Source organism: Centruroides sculpturatus, unplaced genomic scaffold, assembly GCF_000671375.1.
Source record: "Centruroides sculpturatus isolate CEXI.00-Female unplaced genomic scaffold, Cexi_2.0 scaffold1387, whole genome shotgun sequence".
Classification (NCBI taxonomy): domain Eukaryota; kingdom Metazoa; phylum Arthropoda; class Arachnida; order Scorpiones; family Buthidae; genus Centruroides; species Centruroides sculpturatus.
The window spans coordinates 12528-35376 of NW_019385651.1; the positions used below are offsets into that span (position 1 = coordinate 12528).

Sequence of the window (22849 nt, forward strand, 5' to 3'; positions counted from 1 at the left end):
ATTGATACGGGTATATATTATAAACCCAGCTACATCCCATGGTTTATACCGGCAAACTCAGCGGACCCGTACACTTATAAAATCGCAGCATTCCGGGCGTTGATCAGAAGAGCATTTACGCACCCTTCTAAGTGGAGTGACACGATAATGGAGCTACAAAATATAGAACGCATTGCAATTGCACATGGATACAGAAAAGAACTAGTACAAAGAATGGCAAATGCCTATTTACGAGCACGTGAAACGCAGGAGGCACCCGTTACTAAAAATGATAATCAAGAGCCAAACAGAAGACGCAACATAGTAGAATACAGCAAACGGTTTCAAGCGTTATATAAAGAAATTGCAACTAAAACGAACACCAGGATAGCGTATCGAAGAACCCCCAATGTATACCAATTACTACGTAATGCAAAAGACAAACAGAACGATATGAGAGCTCCGGGGGTATATAGTATTCCGGTGAGAGATGATAGGTTTAAACAAGAAAGGGTGTACATCGGCTCCACGAAACGTTCAATCCAACAGAGAGTTAAAGAGCACAAATATGACATAGAACATGCTCGTTACACCACTGCACTATCCACCTACGCAACCGACCCGGATATTCACGCGGAACTATCAAAAGCCAGATTAATAAATAGAGCTTTTCATACGGATCACATCAGAGCCCTTGAAGCCCTAGAAATCTACAAAGCAGGCAGGACAGGGAGATGTATAAACAACAAAGACGGAAACACGCTCTCTTATGCTTGGCGTTACGTATGCGAAGAACAACAAAAACGATGACGATACGTAACACGCGCAAGAAATTCGATTATATTTAAAACTAAACGTGCATTCGAAGAATGAAATCCAATAATTTAACCTGAAGCAGACCTCGACTGAGGCCGAAAACGTTTGTTTTACAAATAATTTACAAGTACCGGACAATAAAGGTTGAGTAAGTACGATTTTTATAAGAATACCGGTATTCGGATTAGAAGATTTTTAATCATAAAGCTGATATCACTCATAACAAATCTACAACAGCATTATCTACATATGCAACAAACCCAGACATAACCCTGATTGTTAATGAGGCACGGGTTATCCACACCACTTGTCATCACGAACATCTAAGAACTTTGGAAGCGATGGAGATTTACAAAGCAGATCGCAAATTAACCTGCATCAATTTTAAAGAAGAAACGAAATCTCTAAACAGCATGGCAGTATTTATCAGATGATAAATCGTAAATTGTTATATGATACACAAGATTATTATAGGATGCGCACATCGTATCTCCACTACTAAAAATTATAAAAAATTATATTTTGAAATGGCACGTGATCACATGATTGCCTTCCTTATTTGAACTATTAGAAATGGAGTATGTTCTTATTTAAAAACATTTGATTTAAGAATCCAGTTACAGTAAATTTGGCCTGAAGAAGAGCTCACAAGGGGCATCGAAAGCGTTTGCCAATCTTTGTTTGGAGTTTTCACGCCATATATTGGTTACAGAGTATACATATTTTTGTTTTAATCACCCATACATCTATAGATAAGCCATTAGATAAGATTTGTTTTACTAAACCCTATAGTAGTTGTGCAACTTCTGTGAGATGCCACATAACTCCTTTTTAAACATTTTTTACATAAAAATTTGAAAAATGTGAAAAAATTTCTACCTTCCAAACTTTTCAAACTAAAGGACATGCACGATAAACTTTCTGCACTGCACAAATATTTTTTGAATCATACAGTGGTTCACCTTGAAATATTTTGTGAAATGACACATAGCTAAACAACAAAGGTCATTCTAAAAGTAAAGAACGTTTGTTTCTCTAGATAAATAAAATACTTTCGTACTGGAACTACACTATAAATAAAAATCAAAACCTTTAAACAATCCAGCAAATCATTTTTTAATATCTTAAAAACGCTTTCAAACACTAAGCGATCATCCTCAGCTATCATTCTGAATTGAACGAACAATTCGAAATTATGTAAAACAAAAATTCAAAAAGCGGTCACATAAATATACGTTAACATTTACCAAGCTTAAATAATTGCAAAAATTATACAAGATAATTAAAACGAAATAAAGAAATAAAATAAAATATATAAATCCAGTAAAAAATTATCTTAATTAACCTTCCCGCTTACATAAACTATGTCAACTCATCGTAGANTAATTAAAACGAAATAAAGAAATAAAATAAAATATATAAATCCAGTAAAAAATTATCTTAATTAACCTTCCCGCTTACATAAACTATGTCAACTCATCGTAGAAGGATTTCCATACCGATGACAATCCGTCAGCATCCCTATGATTAATGCAGTTTGTGTGCAACTGCGTCTTGTGAATTTCTACTTTTTCCAGATGTTTCACGGCCTGCCTGGATCTTGTAGCCTTGATGATCAACGTCCGATCCCAAAAGACCTCAATATTCTGCTGCTTGGCAAAGGCAGCAAGTACCGTAGAGTCTATGTTTTTATACACTGAGTGCTTATGTTCAGCAATTCTTTTCTTTAAGTTTCTCATGGTTGCTCCTATGTATACCAGATTAGAGTTAAATCTACGGTCTTTTAACAATATAGAGTATACTCTTGTCATCGTGTTGCGTTCGTAACTGCCTTTATTGTTCCTTAAGAGCCTGTATACGGTGGGAATACACTTGTAAACTATCTGTGTATTCTTATTTCTGGTAACTTTCTTAACCATTCCTTTGAGGAACAATATGTAATTGAGCATGACTCTTTATGCTGATTCCCTCCGAGATAAGTTTTGGGATTGGGCATTGATCATCAAGGCTGCAAGATCCGGGCAGGTCGTGAAACATCTGGAAAAAGTAGAAATTCACAAGACGCAGTTGCACACAAACTGCATTAATCATAGGGATGCTGACGGATTGTCATCGGCATGGAAATCCTTCTACGATGAGTTGACATAGTTTATGTAAGCGGGAAGGTTAATTAAGATATTTTTTTACTGGATGTATATATTTTATTTTATTACTTTATTTCGTTTCAATTATCTTGTATAATTTTTGCAATTATTTAAGCTTGGTAAATGTTAACGTATATTTATGTGACCGCTTTTTGAATTTTTGTTTTACGTAATTTCGAATTGTTCGTTCGATTCAGAATGATAGCTGAGGTTGATCGCTTAGTGTTTGAAAGCGTTTTTAAGATATTAAAAAATGATTTGCTGGATTGTTTAAAGGTTTTGATTTTTATTTATAGTTTCTCTAGATATTTTTATTTAAGATAATGAAACAAAACTTATTTTACAACACCTATGATACCTTAGCTTATTTTGCTACGAAGTCACCATGCAAATTTAAACATTTGTCATAGCGTATCACCAGCTTTTCTATGCCTTCTGCACACTCAGTTACCGCCAAGTTCTTGAACCAGTCATTAACAGCCTCTTTCAGTTCGTTGTCACTTCCATAGTGATTCCTAACTAAATAATCCTTCAATTTTGGAAAAAAATGATAATCACTCAGAGCCTAGTCCAGGCTATAAGAAGGATGTTCAAAACTTCCACTTAAACTGCTGAAGCAAGTTCTTCGTCAATGCAGAAGCATGCGGACATGCGTTATCCTGAAGAAGCACAATGCCTCTGGACAACAATCCTTGCCGTTTGTTTCGAACTGAAGCTTCATTCATCACATCACCATAAACCTCGGTTATATGCCTGTAAATTTCAATAGAGCAGACTTTTTTCGCATTCAAAAAGCACATTACACTATGAACCTCACATTTGGCAGGATCTTTAATTTTGTCATACATTTCAAAGTCACACTATAAACAGTAAACGATCATTGCGGATCACTGTTAGCATCAGACTGATGCGAAAAAATGGGAAGGTCCATGACGCAACAGGAGGTGGTGGGAGAACTGCACGGCTTGTCATATCAAAACATTCTTTTATTTTAGAATGACCCTCGTAGTATGAAAAAAAATCACAGGAAAATTACATAGGCATAACTCCTGTGAGTTTGCACATAATGAGTGTGATTCAACATAATTGCAATTTAAAATTAATATATCTTTACAAAAATACCATTCTGATATTCTCTGCGCTTTCTTCAAATCTGTATCACAAAAACCAATTCTAATTCATTGCAAATGGACTGCTGCATTTGCTTGAAACAAGGCATCTTCTCACACATTGCACTGTCACATGCAACACAGCATGACAAAAATATAAAAATCAATTTTGATAATACAAACTGTGCAACTTGTAAAATTTTCATTTCATAACAATTTTATTCAGGCATTGTTGCAAATGAATTTATTTTATAAAATTTTAAGAATTTTTAAATTATAGCAATTTACACATTTGATGTCAAGTCATAAATTGCCAAATTTTTCATGGTCCACAATTATTAATTTGATTGCTTCACTTCTCGTGGAAAAAACATTTCTGGTTAAACAATTGACTTTTCTTTTGATACTATCTGTAATATTTTGAGCAATGTTAAATTTTTGAATTAAGATATTTTTGATAACTGCATGACTATATTACATAAAAAAATAAATAATTTAAAGTAATCAGATCTGACAAAATGAATTGTTAAATGTTAAAGACAACATTCTTCTGAGTACTATAAAACAACAACACTGTATTTGACCAACTTCTAACCAGGAAGAGAGCTTTTGTTTAGAGGAGAATAAAACAATTAACTATTTGTTGACATTAGTATTGAGAGTCATCACAGCTCTACTGTCAACCCTCAGTAAAGTAATAAAGTTTTACTACTCTGATGTGGATAAAATACAATTCCATATCCATTGAAACCTAGCATCAATTCGTGAAACTTGAGATAATTTACAGCAAACAGAAAGTTAATGTGTTTATATTTTTGCTTTTTTTGGATAAATTTATAATAAAATAAACCAAAAAAATGCATTTTTGACAATCCATGAGTATTTTACATTGTTAGAAAGAAGACAATATGAAGAAATTAAAGATATAATTATAGTTTCTATTGCAATGCTGATAATTTTACAATTTTGGAATAATTACTGGCATCTGTAAGACGTCATGTGACTCAACTAAGATAGTTGACCTTGCACACAACTACTTCAGGTAAAAATACAAAATATAATTAAAAATAATTTTTTCTTTCTTCCTTTTCTCTAGCAAATATAGTTTTAGCCTGTCATTTTAATATTAATTTATTCTGGCAATAAAAATGTTTAGTGTTCTTTCACATGTGTCATTTGAAGTGGCAAATTTTTCTTCTGTAAAAACCAACACCTTCTGAACTATTACCCATAAATTTTCTTTCAATCAGAAGAGAAATCTATTTTTCATTTTCTAAAGTACATTCATTAAATTTAATAATTAAAAACTTTTATAATTAGTATTAAAAAATTGAAACATATTTTGGACATTTTTATTTGACATTTTTTTATTTTTCCCTATTTTTATTGACATATTAACAAGAAGAATGTTAACTAAGTTAGGTAGTGCTACAATTGATTGGAAATGAAATATTTCCAGTTATGTAGGATATTTGCTATCTATATACTTATTATCTGCATCTCCTCCTTCAGTCCACAAACAAGCTATTCATGCTAGTTTTGCATAAATGTTGTGTTATTATAAAGTGCTTTTATGTAACTTCACTCAGTTTAAAAAACTTTTAAATATAGTTTTTAGAATTAAGAAAAACAGATAATATAATTTTTTAAAAAACCAACTAGAAGATTAAACAAATCTTTAATTATTATAAATCAAATAAAAACCAGATAAAGCATGACAAACTAACATTAAAAAATAACCATGTAACTCCAGCAAATTTATATATTTTCAATGTTTTTGACCACCTGTAAAAGTCTTCCTTGTAAATAAATATAACAATCACGACAAATACAATTATTATTTAAAAAATGTATATTGTCATACCTTTGCAGGTGATGTTGTGATAATATTTGACGTTTGTATATTGGAAGAAATGGACCTAATTGGACACTTTTCCATTGAAACATTTTCTTGAGTGTTTTCAACATCTTTGCTATCACCATTAACTAAAGTTTCCTCTGTAGATTTCTGTGTAACTGTATTTTCAGCTGTATCACTTTCACGAGAAGATTCACTAACACTTAATACAGTTTCAGTTGTACTGGATCCAAAAGAATTGCTATCTTGTTGATTTTGAACATTTCCTTGATAATGATTTCCACTGATTCCTTGTGGAGGAGAAGGCTTAAAACCAGATGGAAGTTTCACGTATAAAACTGAAAATAAAATATAAATTGTGAAAAAATTGTTTTATTATTATTTATTTATAAAAAAATTTTAATTTGATAACTATTCTGAAAAAAAAAAGTGTTTTAAAATCAAAGGCATTAGATAATTTATATTTTCACAATAAAACTATCCATTCGCTAAAATTTGTTTATATGTTTATTTTATTAAAAAATTTATCTATAATCTAATAATATATATTTTTATTCTACACTTCAATTTTCCTAATTATTCTTCAAAAATTATTATAATACTAAATTAATTCAAAAAATTATTATTAATTCAAAAATGTACAATATTGAAAACTACATACAAACTAATTTCTGAAATCTTCTGGACTAATGGAATCAACCTTTCTTTACATGTCTCTCTCTGCCTATACTTATGCAAATTGTTTAAAAGTGACATCAGATGTTTGTAAGTATTTTTGTCAAATAAAGATTAAAATATTACAAATATCTGACATCATGAAAATTTTTAAACAATTTGCATTAGTAAAGGCAGAGAAAAGCATATAAAGAAATGTCAACTCTGCCAGCATTAACTGAGTACTTGTGATTGTGAATGGACATGTAGAAGACTCCAAAAATTTTTTCTGGTATTTAGTCTTCAATATAGTGATTGTTTTAAATATATTTTATATTGGATTTTTTAATCTCTAACATTACTTTATTAATTTCCATCTAGTAATGATAAATTTTCTGATTTGTTTTGCAGAGTGCAAAATCATCATTCTTTCTTCAACATATGTAAATAATATTTGCAATCCAATTCATTTGGTTTGTTTGTAAAATAAGGTATAAGAGATAATACTGAAATATTCTAAATATAAACAAATTTTGTGACATAATATATAAATTTTATATAATGAATAAAGGGGAATTTACTTCAAAGGTCATTAATGACATCAGTTGCTATATGTTACTGCATACCAATTTAGAAATAAAACTCTGTTCCATAAACAACAGCTTATTACCTTATTTTTGAAACTACATAAATTTTATTATTATGTATTAATTTCAAACAAACTACTGTTATTTTAAGAAAAATTTGTGATATTCTGTGCAAAATGCTGAGTTTTACAGAAAATGTTAAAAAATTCTAAAATACATTTAATTTGCAATAAATTTATTAAATTTAATAATAAAATTTCCTTTATGAAAAATTTTTGAATTAATCTTTTTTAAGAAAAGTTCAATATGTAAGAATGGCAATGCTCAGAACTTTGCTAAAAACAATATCATCTCTGATGCAATATATGCTGTGCTTCCCACTAGCAGTTTGGTCTATGTAAATTAATCAAATCCCTTAATTTAATAATAGCTAACATTTGTGGATAATAATAATAATACAATAAGATCCCACTTAATGTAGGGGATGCATTCCTAGATGACAAAGTGCTAAATGAAACAGCATTAAACAAGGCTATTTTAACATAGAGTTAATAGGGATAGGGAAATGTGAGCCACCAGGGAGGTTGGGAAGTCCTCTCGTTCCGGCCACAGGTCAGTGACCTACTTTCTTGTCAAGGATGGCGTTTCGTTCTGTTACGTGTTATGTGAGAGTTGGAGGAGTCGACAATAAGACGTTGGCTAAGTCGAGTAACGACACCATTTAAAACAAAACAACAGTTTATTTAACGCGCTAACTAATTAAAAACTTACAAAACTCCTTAGACTTCACAGATAAGAGAGAGAGTTTACAATAATATTTCATACCTCTGGGATAATTTCAGCTTTAATTTCTGAAAGGCGGTACGAGGTGGGGCCAAGGTCTTCCAATTGATGTCGTATAGCAGGTCTAAGGGAAGTTAGTGTCCGTCTTGGTCGTTCGATTGGCGACTCCCCCAAGAGGGGAAGAAGGATGGCTTTTATACTTTTTGTGGTGGGAAAATTAGTCAGGTGATCAATTGTTTTAGCAGGTGTGGGGTTAAAGGTGGTGCTAGAATGGCAACAATATGACAAATTTTGCCTTTAAGTGTAAACTATGCATGGTTTGATCGTGAGAATGTTTATAGTTAAACAGAAAGAGTTATAAATTTCTCATGCACTTTATATTTCGTTTTTGTAGGTCCAAATTCCTTTAGTTAAAGGAATTTATTATAAATTTAAAGGATTAACTTCTTTTATGAAAGTATATGAACTTCGAATTTCACAGAAACATGCAACCGAAAATAAAAAATTTTACTTTAATTTTAAGTTATTTTTATATATTAATTTGCATAATAATATATGTTAAATAACACAAACATATGCATACAGAAATGTATGATAATATATTAATTAGTTCATTTTTCTATATTAATACGGTGTACCTCAAGTTACGTTGTTCTCGATTATACGTTGTTTGTCAAAAAATATATGGAAAAATAAAAATCAAGTTATATCACGTATAGTTGAATAAAATGACTTAACTATACGTCCATCCGCCACAAATATTGTAGTCGTAATATCTCTAGAAAAGCGTTAAAGCACATAAAATCGTATTAAAATATGTACATTTACAGTAAATGTTAATATAAATTTTAGAGAACGAAACATAAAAACATCTGTGTTTCTGTGTTGTCGTCTTATTCAGAGGTCTTTAAGTGCTCAATATTGGTGTTTTCCACAGTAGTTCCAATATCTACCGTTTGGCGTCATTGTCAACACCACTCGATATTGGTAAATTTAATATAAATTAGTTTATTTTCTACTGTCGCAAGATAATTTTAATAACTGTATTTGTTATTTAACCTTACAAAATCATCTTATTTTATAATGTCTTAGAGCAAACCACATTCACAAATAGAGTCCAGTCCAAACCACATTCACAAAAATACAGTATATACTTGTAAACATGTACATTTACAAATATGTACTGTACGTACATGAATTCATAAATTTAGATTACTTTTTTCTGTACCATATTAAAAACTAAAATTTATTTGCTTGTAAGCTTAAAATAGATTCTTATTAACCACATATTATTAAAAATACATTTATAAATAAAATACAGAACTGGAAACGGTTGTTTGTGGTTTAGCCTAGTGACGAGTAAATTTGGAGACAAATAAATTCAACTTATGTCATTTTTTGACTTAAGTCGCATATCCTGGAACCAATTTCTGATGTAAGGCGAGGTATAACTGTAGTTCATTTTTTGTAATTAAGGTCCTGACTTTTCTGAAATTCTTGTTTTTCTGCAATAAAGTCGTGAAGTTTCATTTGCCGCTTTTTTCTTTCCTTAAGCAAATGTTGGTAGTGGAAAATTGCATCCAAAACGCCTCGTTTTCCTTTTGCACTCCTTTCAAAATCTAGATCATTCTACTATAATTTGATCAATAATTTCAGTAAATCTTTACCCCGTGTTGGAGGATGTTAGGCTTCCAATCTGCCTTCTCTTACCTATGAGCAACACCTGGCCCTGCCAAGAAAGTGACTTACTTCAGAACAATGACATATTTCTGACACCTCATCCATAGTTACTTCCAGCGAACTCCAATTAACTAGGGTTTTGTTTTACAAGTTAACTCACCATCTTCAGTCTCTGCTTGTACAGTACATATGTACTGTAAATATTTTGTAATTAAGGTTCTTATTCCTATTCACTTTTATTGTATAATTCAACTTATGTAACGATGTACATAGTCTTCTTCATGTCTGTCTTACTTTATCACTGGTCATCAACAACAGCCTAATGTACAGTCACTCTTTTACTTTTTTTTATACTTTATTTTATTTACCATTTTTATTATTTATAATTGTTTTAGTTATTTGTCGAAACCGTGTCTTCTTTTTCTTGTTTCTTCTAATTCTATGTCACTACTTGGTGCATTTATCGACACTTGGCAAATAATTCCATCATCTACTTTTAATTCATGCAGAAACGCGTTTCGGGCTTCCGCCCCTCTTCAGTCTGTTACATTGATAGTATACGGTATCAGTCTGGGATTTTCCGTACTTCCCGCTCCCTTCCCCTCTCATCTTCTCCTGACTTGATGGCCTTCCCCGCATGCCTCGTAATTTGTAACTTCACCCCTCCCCGAGTGTTGCGTACAGCCTCTCCTGCGACTGTATAAACATTCTGTTTTAATAATTGTAGCCAGTTTTTATGGATGTCAATGCTTAGGTTCTTGTTAATATTATTTTTGTCTATAGTAATTTCGTAGCTTTCCTTGAATTTTCTTTTGTACCAATTTTTTTCTTTGTGTACTATTATTGCATCATTCTTGTCTATTTTGCAGTTGTGGGTCGTGCAATGTTCGTAAAAAACAGAGTTGATTCTATTATACTTCAGGTCTGCGATGTGTTCTTTTAATCTTGTTTCTAATTTTCTTTTTGTTTCACCGATGTATACTTTTGGGGGTTTGCATGTGCAAGGTATTTTATAGACGACTTCGGTAGTGTTATATTTGTCTGGTTGTTTATTTCTGTCAGGTATAGTCTTCCGGATTATTTTTTGCAAGTTGTTATAGGTTGGGGCTAGCTTTATATTTATTTTTTCAAAACTTTTGTTTACCTGTTCAAAGAAGCCACGGATGTATGGGAAGGGTATGTATCTTACTGTGTTTCCTTCGTTTTGTTTATTTTCCAGCTTTTTGTTGTTAATTTTCCTTTCCCAGTTGTTTAGCATTCGTTTTGGATAGCCGTTTAATAGGAATTTTGTTCGCAGTTCGTTGAGGTGTTTTTCCTTCGTCTGTAGTGAGCTTGTACTGTTCTCGATCTTTTTATATTCCATGATGAATATGTTTTCTTTTATGTACTGCGGAATGTTTGAGTTGTAGTTTAACACTTTCCTGATCTCGCATGGTTTTGTGTATGGCTCGAATTCAATCCTGTTTGCTTTCCTGATTATTTTTATGTCGAGGTAATTTATTTCTGTGTTTGCCTCATTTTCTACCTTGAATTTGATGTTATCGTTTAATTTGTTTATTTTTTCTTCTATATCTTCTAATTTTGTTAATTCTTGGTCGTATAGTATAATTATGTCATCCACATATCGCTTATAGAACTTTATACCTGTAAACTTTTTGATTACTTGGTCTATATCTTGGTCTATATTACTTGGTCTATCTACCTATTTATAATTGCTCAATGTTTCCCTTTATTTGTATCCCACTATACTTTGTAAACATATTTTCTAATATAAAATTTAACTTTTTATATTTTCTGTATAACCACCCGGCTGTGCCTGTGCAGTGCCGGTTGGTACTATATTTTAGTACTAATAAAGATTATTGATTGATTGGTTGGTAAATCTTTTCCAAACTTTTACTAAAAAAATCTGTAGAGAAATTTTTTAGGTTCTTCATTTTCAGAATCACTATTTTTCGGTTCTACACAGATTCCATGTTCTGCCAGTTCTCGAAGGTCGTCGTTGGTAAGGCTCTCACCAGAAACCGGCTGTAACTCCTCAATATCTTGCTCGTCTAAATCTCCCAGCCCTGCTGTATTGATTAGGTTGAGTTTGATCAACCTAACAATACAGCAATAGGCTCTTCTCGTTGAGAATTCTTGGATACCTTCAGCCATAACTTCTTCCACACTTCGTTTGTGCATTTGTTGGTTAATTCTTGCCAAACCAAGCTGATATTGCCTATGGCATCCATAATGTTATATTTTTTTCCAAAATTGCACCAAACAAACATAGATTTAAAGAAAGTACACCTTTTTGCCACCTTTTGCTGATTGGTTCGTGTTCGTAAATAATCGTATTATGTACAAATTAATAAAATGCCGCAATAATTTAAATCAGAGTAAATTTTGAGCTTTTTTAAAGACTTCGAGCAGACGGTGTTATATCAAACCAGCGTTAAGTAAGGCAGCCTTAAGTGGGGTCTTACTGTATATACAGGGTGTCTCAGAACATTTCAGAACTTCTAAGAGGGGTAGAGTACATCTTGATGACTCGGAATCATATAGCAATGTGGGGTCAGAAATGCTTTCCTGATGCAGTAGATGGTGTTGCATGAAAGTTCCGAGCGTTCTTGCAGGGAATCGCCATTTCACACAAGGACACAGAGTTAGCCGATATGCATTTGGTGTACGGGCCTGCAGATTGTAGCGGACCAGCCTCACAGCACTTGTACACAGAACGATATCCGATGAGGCATATTTCCAGCCATAATTTCTTTGCAAGCCTGCACCAGAGGTTAGCTGTTTCTGTGTACATCACCGCTTCAGGAAAGCATTTCCGGCCCTGCATTGCTATATGATTCTGAAATGTTTAACTAAGACACTCTGTATAACAAAGTTTACTGTTAGTCTACTGCATTGTTTTTTCATACAACTAAGTTTTAAAACACCTTTCACTCTTTTTTCTAACAATTTCTTTAATTAATTAAATAAATAAGAGAACAAATGCTTTTGACTATTTTAAATAGCCTTCTTCAGGTTCTACAACATTGGAATGTCAGTTAACACAAATTTGAAATTCATTTTCGTTCTTATGACATCGTCTTTACAATTTTTTTTTTAAATTACAAATAAGGTTGTAGAACCTGAAGAAGGCCATTTAAAATAGCTGAAAGCATTTGTGCTCTTATTTATTTAATTAATTAAAAAAGTAATGCTAATTACGATAAGCACTTACGTATCTACTTTAAAATATTAAAATTATATATATATATGAATATTCAAATTTTCAAATTGTAGACATATATTGATACATTTCCACGTCACTTTCAGACACACCGGAAGTTCGTATATAGTTAATCGAAACTTCCGGCCCTAAGTTTTCCATATCTGGTCTCGGTTTTCACCAATCAAACACCGTTCTGTTTTTAACGAAGAACAGATCGACAGACAAGACAATGGGAATGCATATTTCTACAATNGTTGTAGAACCTGAAGAAGGCCATTTAAAATAGCTGAAAGCATTTGTGCTCTTATTTATTTAATTAATTAAAGAAATTGCTAGAAAAAAAGAGTGAAAGGTGTTTTAAAACAGTTACAAAAGTTCTAGCTTTCTATGCATAGAATTTTTCATAAAATTTTACTCCTAAACTATTCTTATTTATATAAGTATATTTTGTACAGACCTCCTTTTCTTTCTTTAATTATTTGTTCTTGTGAAGTAGTATGTCCTGATTCAATATCAGAATCTTCATTTCCTGTATCCATTCCTGTATCATCTTCTTCCACTTCCATTCTAACTGCACCCTCAGGAATATCACTCTAAAAATTCAAATTAAATAAACAAACTTAAATAAACCAAGATATTATTTAATGTTTAAAAATAAACTTTTTGTATTATTTTTATACATTTTATTAAGGCATTCAGGTAAATTATGTATAATTTACAGGTAAATTAAATAAAACAACAATTTTCTAATCTGTGAAACTGAGTTGCAGTATCCTTAAAGCCAGTTTAATAAGTCCTGTTAATAAATATGTACTAGTGAACGAAATAAGATTATAATAAATTAGGACATTGAGGCATATTAATTCTATTATTCATTCTATTTTAGATGTGGTTTTTTTTTGTGTTTTTGATTGAATTTTAATAGAGTTCATCAAGAGAATGTACACTAAGAAGAGATTTTTCAAAATTCCTTCCCGTGGGGCATGTTATATGTTTATAATAGATACATTTTGAGCCACAGCAACACGTGGCCGGGTACAGCTAGTCAAAAATAAAAACTAAAGAGTAGATCTATATCCTATTTCCATTTACAAGTAAGCATTAAATAGTTTTGACATACAACTTCCAGTTAAATAGAATGTTTTCTATTTTCTTTTAATTTCTCTTTGCAAAAATATAATAAAAGGATATAGTATGTCAAATGAGAGAAAAATCAAAATAGAATATCAATGGAATAAAAATACATAAGTAAATTAGTAAACAAATATGAAAATAAATAATTCTATAGTACAAAAATGTAATTCATCTTTCCTGCAAAAATAAAAATTAAAAAATGATAAAATAAAAAAATATTTTAAAAACTTCAATTTGAACCCGGAACAGCCACAGTATGCAGATCTGCGGACTCTGGCCGCGGCACCTGGACAGCTAGAAGCCCACGGACTACCTGTTGAGAAACGCGGCCCTAGTGTTAGTAGTTGTCATCTTAACCGCCCGGCCACCGGTCATCCCTTCACAATATTATGGATCAGATGATGAAATTGAAAGTGGAGAACAAACTGAAAAAAGAAAGCGAAAAATCATAAAGAAAGTTCTGAAAGAAGCAAAGGAACGAGAAAAGAAATTTAAAGAATATAAATTATTAGAAGTAAATGCTGATGTGTCTTCAGATACTGAAAATATACCTAATAAGAAAATTAAATATGATGATTCATCTGTAAATGGCGTAAAATCTGAATTAACGACAGAAACATTTGATGGTGATGAAAGTCGTGATTCTGACAATTCATCTGTACAAGCACAAACAGTAGAATCAAAAACAGCTGTAAAATTGTCAAAAAAGAAAAGGAAATTGTTAAGGAAACAGGAGAATGCAGCAAAAGAATACACTGTTATTGGCGAAGACGTGTCTCGTAAAAAGCATCAAGTTCAACGTGTTCTACCCGATTGGCTTGCTAATCCAATTACTGTGGATTTGGATTTACATAAGAAAGAAATTCCAGTTGAAGAATATGATAATCTTGATAAATCTATTCTTAAAGATTTAAAAACTTTTAAAATTTCACATTTTTTTCCAATTCAACAAGTTGTGATACCAGAACTTATAAATTCAAATTATAAAAGATGGTATTGTCGACCCGAAGACATCTGCGTATCTGCTCCAACTGGAAGTGGAAAAACTTTGGCTTTCGTCATACCGATTGTTATGGCTTTAAAAGATCGAGTTGTTACGGCAGTAAGATGTTTAGCCGTGTTGCCTGTACGAGATTTAGCCGAACAAGTTTTTAAAGTTTTTTATAATTACTGTCAAAATACTACATTGACGGTAGCAAAACTGACAGGAAGCAAAACATTTGCCGAAGAACAAAAAAGTCTTGTTAAAAAAGGAATTCGTGGATTTCATAGTTTAGCTGATATTGTTGTAGCTACTCCAGGTCGACTTATCGATCATCTACATAGCACAGATGGTTTCTCTTTGTCTCACTTACAGTTTCTTGTTATTGACGAAGCAGATCGAATGATGGAAGAAATTCATCAAGGATGGTTGAACGAAGTAGAGAAAGCCATATATGGAGAAAATGCTCAAAAGATCAATGGTTGCTGCTGTCAAGAGCAATTGTATTCAAAAGTTAATTGTTCTTATTTGACACCTTGCGTCCACGGACACATGTCTGATCCACTGCAAAAACTTCTTTATTCGGCCACATTGTCGGAAGATTCTGATAAAATTCAACAACTTTCCCTCTTTTGTCCAAAACTTTTCACTAGTACTATTGATCCAAAGTTAATTAAAGTATCAAAATATAAGAAAAATGACAAGTCTATCAATAAAATTACAAATGAACCCACTATAAAATATGTCACTCCAGCAGAGTTGACAGAATATTTTGTTGTTTGTAATCCAACCTTGAAACCCTTAGTGGCATGGTATCTTGTCGTATTGAGAAATTATAAAAAAGTTTTATGTTTTACAAAATCTGTCGAGAGTTCTCATAGATTACATTTGGTTTTAAAGAGAATGGGTAAATTGACAGTAGAAGGGTTTTCTTCTAAAGTGCCAAACTCTCAAAGAAAAGAGAATTTAAAGAAATTCATTTCAGGAAAAGTAACAGTTTTAGTTTGTTCTGATGCCATGGCACGAGGAATGGATGTCAAAGATGTGGACTGTGTGATTCTTTACGATGTTCCATTGCATCTTAGGACGTACATTCATCGTGTTGGCAGAACTGCTAGAGCTGGTAAAGAAGGAGTTGCCATTACTTTGATGGAAGCCGGAGAGAAAAGAGATTTTTTGTTAATGATGAAATCAGTTCCGGGACAAAAGTTATCCGAACTTAACGTGTTACAAGAAGAACTAGAGACGTTTAAAGAAAAATACGAAGTTGCCATAAAAGAAATGGCACATCACTTGACAAATGAACAACAGAAAAAGTCTCATTCAAAACACTTAAATAAAAAAAAAAATAAATATGTTAAAAAATAGTGATAAATATAAATAATAATATAACATATATTGATAATAAAATCTATTTGATTCTGGGCCAACACTTAACCATTATACCAGTGGCTCTTATATAGTAAGTTTGTACTGTAGCATATAAATTCAATATAGTATATCCGAAACTGGGTTTGTATAAATACACCACGCACAAAACCAACAGCAATATGAAAAGAAAAATTTACTAACGTTTTCATCTACATGAAACAGACATCATCAAGTACAAACGATATAGAAGAAAATGGCTAACAAAAATCTAATGTTTTTTTAAATGTTCAAATTGATTACATCATTAGAATATTAATTTCACATAATATTTAATGTGAAATTAATTGATTATTTATTTGTTTATTGTTTAAATAATATGCATATTTTGAAATTATATCCCGAACATAACATATAAATTTTAACGCAATGTATTCTAATTACATAATCAAGTAGAACATTTAAAAAACATTCAATGTTTGTTAGCCATTTTGTTCTATATTGTTTGTACCTGATGATGTCTGTTTCATATAGATGAAAACGTTAGTAAATTTTTCTTTTCATATTGCTAGTGTTGGTTTTGTGCGTGGTGTATTTAACTCAATAACTTAAAAAAAAAATTTTTTTTTAATTGCTTATAATCAAGAATCTTTGATTATTTTGTATAAGTTTGATGTTACATAAACTTTTATTTTAAACATGACATATTTAAAAGTCAGACAGTCATTTTATGTACTTCCTTGTCAATTTACTATTCATATTCAAAAATGTATCTGGAACACAAAAACAAAACACAGTTAACTGATCCTTAGGCCATCCTGTGCTCAAATTCATGAATGCCTCACAATAAACAGCCTAGTGTCTCTCTAATATTGTAAATTTACCAGAAATCTATTGATATTTTACATTTTGTATTCACAAATCATGTCTTAGCACTTACAACAAAATGACTACAAAATTGGTAATGACATCACTAGTGACTGCTTCCATTTTAATAAAGCCAATTTAGGAAGAATTTGTTAGTGACATTTTTCAGAATTTTCTCACATCCTGTGCTTGTCATATGTGAGGAATATTATATTTTATTTTGTTAGTATTAAAATGAGTAGGGATTACTCTTAGATAAATTATATATACATGTCACAGCCAGATTATTAATTTAGCCACTTTACAGAGCATCTAGCCATTTGATTAAATGTTGCTGTTTTATAACAAAGCTAACTAATGTTCAGCCACTTTACAAAAACGCTAAACCAAATCTGCCAGATTGAATGACATGTTACATTCTACAATATGGCTGGTCAAATGCTTTACAATGTGGCATTAGATAAACTACCAGATTGTCATATTTACTTTCGATTCTTACCACTTGAGAAGAAAAGAGGCATTCACCAATATGGTGTCATCTATATGTCTGTTCTGCCAGTACAGTAGAGCATCGATTATCAGAATACTGATTAACCGAAACACTAGTTAACTGAAAGCAATCCAGTCAGCAAATTCAAATTTCCGCTAGTGTTGTGGCGCTGCAATATTTGGCTGTCTTGGGCTACTCCAATATTATTTTAGTTGGTGTGTGTGTTTTAGCTGGCAGCACTGGTGCGACCATATTGTATCGTTAAAAATTATTTCTTTATTTTTGCACAAACAAAATAAATATATTGAAAAATATAAAAACAAAAAAAAATTATATTTCGGAAGTTAATCTAGTATCAAAAACGTTCTGATTGAGCGCAACACATGTCGAGAGAGTAGTTAAGGACATGCCAGTATTTGAAGGAGGCTTTTGTGAGTGGTGTGTTTTGTTTCAGTTCGTCAGAGAATATAGCCCAAGCAGCTGACATCTCCAGATAAATTCAAGAAAAAGAAAGAGTTTTGTTTGTTTTGTGTTGTGTTTTTCTGAGAACTGTGTCAGGACACGTGTTGTGCTGAATCGAATGTTTTTGATACTAGATTAACTGCAAAAATATAATTTTTGTTTTTGTTTTTATATTTTTCAATATATTTATTTTGTTCATGCAAAATAAAGAAATAATTTTTAATGACACAATATGGTCGCGACAGTGAAATGCTTTTGGTTAACCGATGTTTTGGTTGATCAGTATTCAGATAATCGATGCTCTACTGTATATATATATAGGTAACTCTCATACAACATGGCACTTCAACACGGTTTCAATCTAACATGGTTCAAAAATTTGAGAAATCCTCCGTACATAATTTCACAATTTTTAAGTGCAAACTCTGTTATTTGATATTGTTTTTATTCAAGTAAGCACAAATGCTGTCTCAAATTTGCCCACGGATTTTAGAATATCAAAATTTTCAATTGGTTTTGTGCCTTTCGTCAGGTTTACATTAATGAAAACTGATAGTGCAATTTGTTTCTTCCTTGTCCTAGCTTTCCTATCAACTGGATGTCATTGTCATTGTTTTCAGACTTTAGCCCTTAAGACTGTCACTATGTTTTCTTTTTATAGATTAATCTTCATATTTAGTAAAGTTTATTTAAACATTTTAAGTAAGTGTTACAAAACTTTTTTTAACCATAGGTAAGTAATCATTCATAAAAATGACAAACAAAATACAGTGGTATCTCAGCACTTGAACTGCTCCTATTGAACAAACTTAAACTACTAGAACAAATTTTCGATTAATAACATATTTTTACTTTTTATTTTGTCATACATAAAAGATTTTTATGGTAAAAATAAAAAATATGAAGACATTGCTGATATTTCTGATCAAGATCAACAAAAAAGCTCAGAAGACAACAATACTTTGTAAAAAGAAAATGCCCTCGTTTAACTAAAATTAATATTAACACCTAATACAGTACTTTTAATTATGATTATTGTGTTAATTATTGATTGGAAATAAATTATTGATTGCTTAATATTTCCCTTAGTAGCAAAAAAGAATAGTATACTTTTGCTAACTTTTGGAACCTAATCCTATGTTTTGCATTAGTTTTTTAATTTGTATAGCATGGATTCGCATAACACAACACTTTTTTGGAACGTAACTACCGTGTTATACGAGGGATACCTTTAGTTAATTTGGTTTATTTTTGTATTCACTACAATTTCAATATATATAACACTTTTACATTATTACAATGCACTTAAACACACATACCTGAAATATTATTTACAAATATAATTACTGATTACATTATATTTTGGTTTTGTTTTTTGAGATTTGTGATGGGAATGGGGCTACCTCAAACATCATCAGACTTATGCATATCCTCAAAGTTTCAGCTTTCTATCTTAATTAGGAGTGGATGAAATTTGAGTTGCAAGATGTGAGGATACAATATAAAGCAAGTTAAATAAGTGTTTAATAATAAAAATAGTCACAATAATACTAAATAGTGCAAACATACCACATAATAGCTAGCAAGTACATATACATACACAAAATCTACAATGCAACCTACAAAAATTTATTTTTAAAAAATTAGTATTATAAACTAGAAATATTTCATTATACAATAACTGTTTCTAAAGAATTTAGATATCTTGGAACTAGAATAATAAAATGAGTTGTAATAAATATCTCCAACATAAGAAGTTTTCGTAAAATTTTAAGCCTTTTTCAATAAATTTTACATTAGTTAAAGTAAATCCCATCTAAAAATTATTTAAAATTTTGTAATTATTAAAAATAATAAAAATGATTAATAACATTTTACCTGTTGTTTTTAAGAATGCTAAAAAACTAATGTATACCTGAGCTTCTCTCTCCACTTGGTGAAGTTGCTCTTCTCGTAATTTCAGTTCACGGCGCATTTGCTTTATATCATTTTCCAAATCTCTCCGCCTCATTTTACAACTATCTGTACATTCTGTCCTATAGTTAAATAAATACATTAGAACCAATAATGAATGATTAATATTAACATTTCATTTACTTTGAAAAATTTTGAAGATGTAAGCAAACACGTTTTTCTTTACGATTTTATTTAATTACAAAAATAAAAGTAATCATAAAATAAATTATTTTCAATAATTACTACCACATGCTAGATGATTGGAAAAAGAAAATAACTTCAAATAACTGTGACTTTTGAGTTATCCCATTTCAAGTTAACCAGGTTCCACTGCATATGCTTTCATGTTTTTAGTGAATCTTTATATGTATAATTATATGAACTATGTATTATATGTATTATAGATCATATGAACTACAGTTTATATGATCTATAATATGCAAATATATATGTAGATCATATGTATAATATGCAATACAGTGTGCCACAGTTATGGAGCAAAATAAACTGATTTTATTTTTTTATTAAACTTTATAAGACACTACACTAAAGTCTTGAAGGTCTATTTATAAAACAACTGTTCACAGTGCCTTACAAAGATCTGTCTTAGTTTCTGAGTTATTAATGGGAATGTCTCATCTGCAAGTGACTTTCTTTATCACAAGGACCATCTTGTGCAAAGGGTCTGTCAGGAGTGCTCCAGACAGATGTTTGTAAGGCAATATGAACGAGTTATGTATCATAGAGACCTTCAAAATGCAGAAACCGAGTATTTCCAGACCTGTGTTAATATAAACTATTTTTATTGTCTACATATGAAGAAGTCATACTATGCTCCGTATTTTCGAGACACTCTGTATGCACATGTGCACACACATACACACACAGTAGAATATACTTATTGTAATCAAAGTTTGATTATAGTTATCATTATCTTCAGGTAAATGGACTAACACTTTTTTTAAAGCTATCAGCCTCAACATGTGGCTAATACCCAGGCCTGTAGAAAGGATTTTTTAAAGGGTAGGTTTAAAAAAAAAAAACAGAAATTTTTTCATAATGTAGTTTATTAATTTTACAATATAGATTATAGGCACTTTATTTTTTCTTACTTACTTTTTAATTCTTCTAAAATTGGTGTTTAAACTCCCAAACCACCTATAAACACAGCTTTGCTCATACCATTCAATTGTTTTCAATCTTAACCTATACTTTAAAATGTTGATCATTTTAATTATTATTTGCTCACATTTTCAAAGTTTCAGTTTTTGACATATCTTGCTTTAATTATATATCAGCTGTTGTTAAAGCAGTAGACTACTGAAAAAACCAATAGGCAAAGAACACTGGATGTTTATTGTTTATTCATTTAATGTCTGAATCAATAAAATCGTTTAATAACTCAAAAATGAGCTCTGTAGTCACAAAACATAGGTTTTATTTTGAGATCAACCTGGATTACTCAAGATGGATACATACAAAGGTATGATATACAAATCTACACAACATTCACTGGTGTTGTCCTTAAGATAACAAAATGGAAAATAGAGGGTTTAAGACAGAAGAGGCTATATTTATGCATATATGACCATAAGGGTTGTACAGTACATCTCCACCTGATGACAGTAAGATTTGAATCGCAACAAAAATAAAAATTTCCAATAATTATAGTCTTATTTACTTACCCTGTTTAATGTTTTTATTACTATTTATAATTTAATTAGTACTTCATTCGATTTATTAAATATATATTAAATTGTTTATAAAACACTTTTATTATAACATGTGTTAGTGTTTAAGTGGTAATATTTACTATTTATAAATCATATTGACAATCTACAGAAATATATCTCTAATATTTTATTAATTCCTAAAGAAATATTTTATACCAAACTATTTTGAATCACATTTTCAGGAAAAATTTTTTCCTAAAAAAATGTGAAATAAATTGTTATTATTGATGTTTGAGCTTACATATAAGGTTATTATTATTTTTTACAGAAATATAAATTCACATCGTCCTCTCACATTCCAGCATTCACTGATTAAGAACAGTAGCCTGTAATAGATTAAGCAGATTCTATATCAAATGTCTATAGCAAGTTCAAAGTTTGGAATAATCTAAGTTATTTCAAACTTTGAAGGTTATTCCAAACTGCTATAGACATTAATCAGTGAATGCTGGAAAGTGATAAGAAAGTGTGAATTTTAGTATTTAGAAGATAGTTCTAGCTTTAGAATTTACAGAAATATATTTATTAAAATATTTAAATATGCTTTTTCTTACCTTGCAGCTGCCATAGCAACTGCTCTTGCTGCAGCAGCTTCTTCAGCTTTCTTAGCTTTTCTTTCATTAGCCAACTGACCCTCTAATAAAGTTCTTAATTTTCTTTCATCTTGAAGTTTTTTTTCCAGCTGACTTATAGTAGCTTTATCTTGTTGTCTTGCAGTAACCAAATTATGTAATCTAAAAATATAAGAAAAAATTAATATTTTTATTTCAACTCAGCTTTATTCCTTTTCACAATATACAGCTTTATATTCTTTGTAAAGCTTTTGTAAAGGCCCAAAATATAGATGGTCTGTTATATACTTTGCTTTTGACTTTAAATTTTTATCAAAACAAAATTAAAAGGAACTCTACATGGAACATCTATAAAAAAGGAACAATACTTCCTTAAAAGACAGTTCATTTAACATTTTGATAATACAGATACAGATGACACATGCCATTAGGAAGAATCAAAACTCAAATTGCCATTGGAGGAAGAA

General features: G+C 30.7%; 1 protein-coding gene across 1 annotated transcript in view; it reads right to left on the bottom strand.

The window, feature by feature from the left end:
• Positions 1-5797: 5797 nt before the first annotated feature.
• Positions 5798-22849, bottom strand: part of LOC111640886 (putative Polycomb group protein ASXL2) — a 101361-nt gene continuing 84309 nt past the window's right edge. The window contains exons 4-6 of the mRNA XM_023386967.1: positions 13276-13411; positions 5913-6244; positions 5798-5833 (exon numbers count right to left, since the gene is read on the bottom strand). Coding sequence (XP_023242735.1) covers positions 5807-5833; positions 5913-6244; positions 13276-13411 — 495 coding nt within the window. The 3' untranslated portion in view covers positions 5798-5806. The remainder of the gene's footprint in view (positions 5834-5912; positions 6245-13275; positions 13412-22849) is intronic.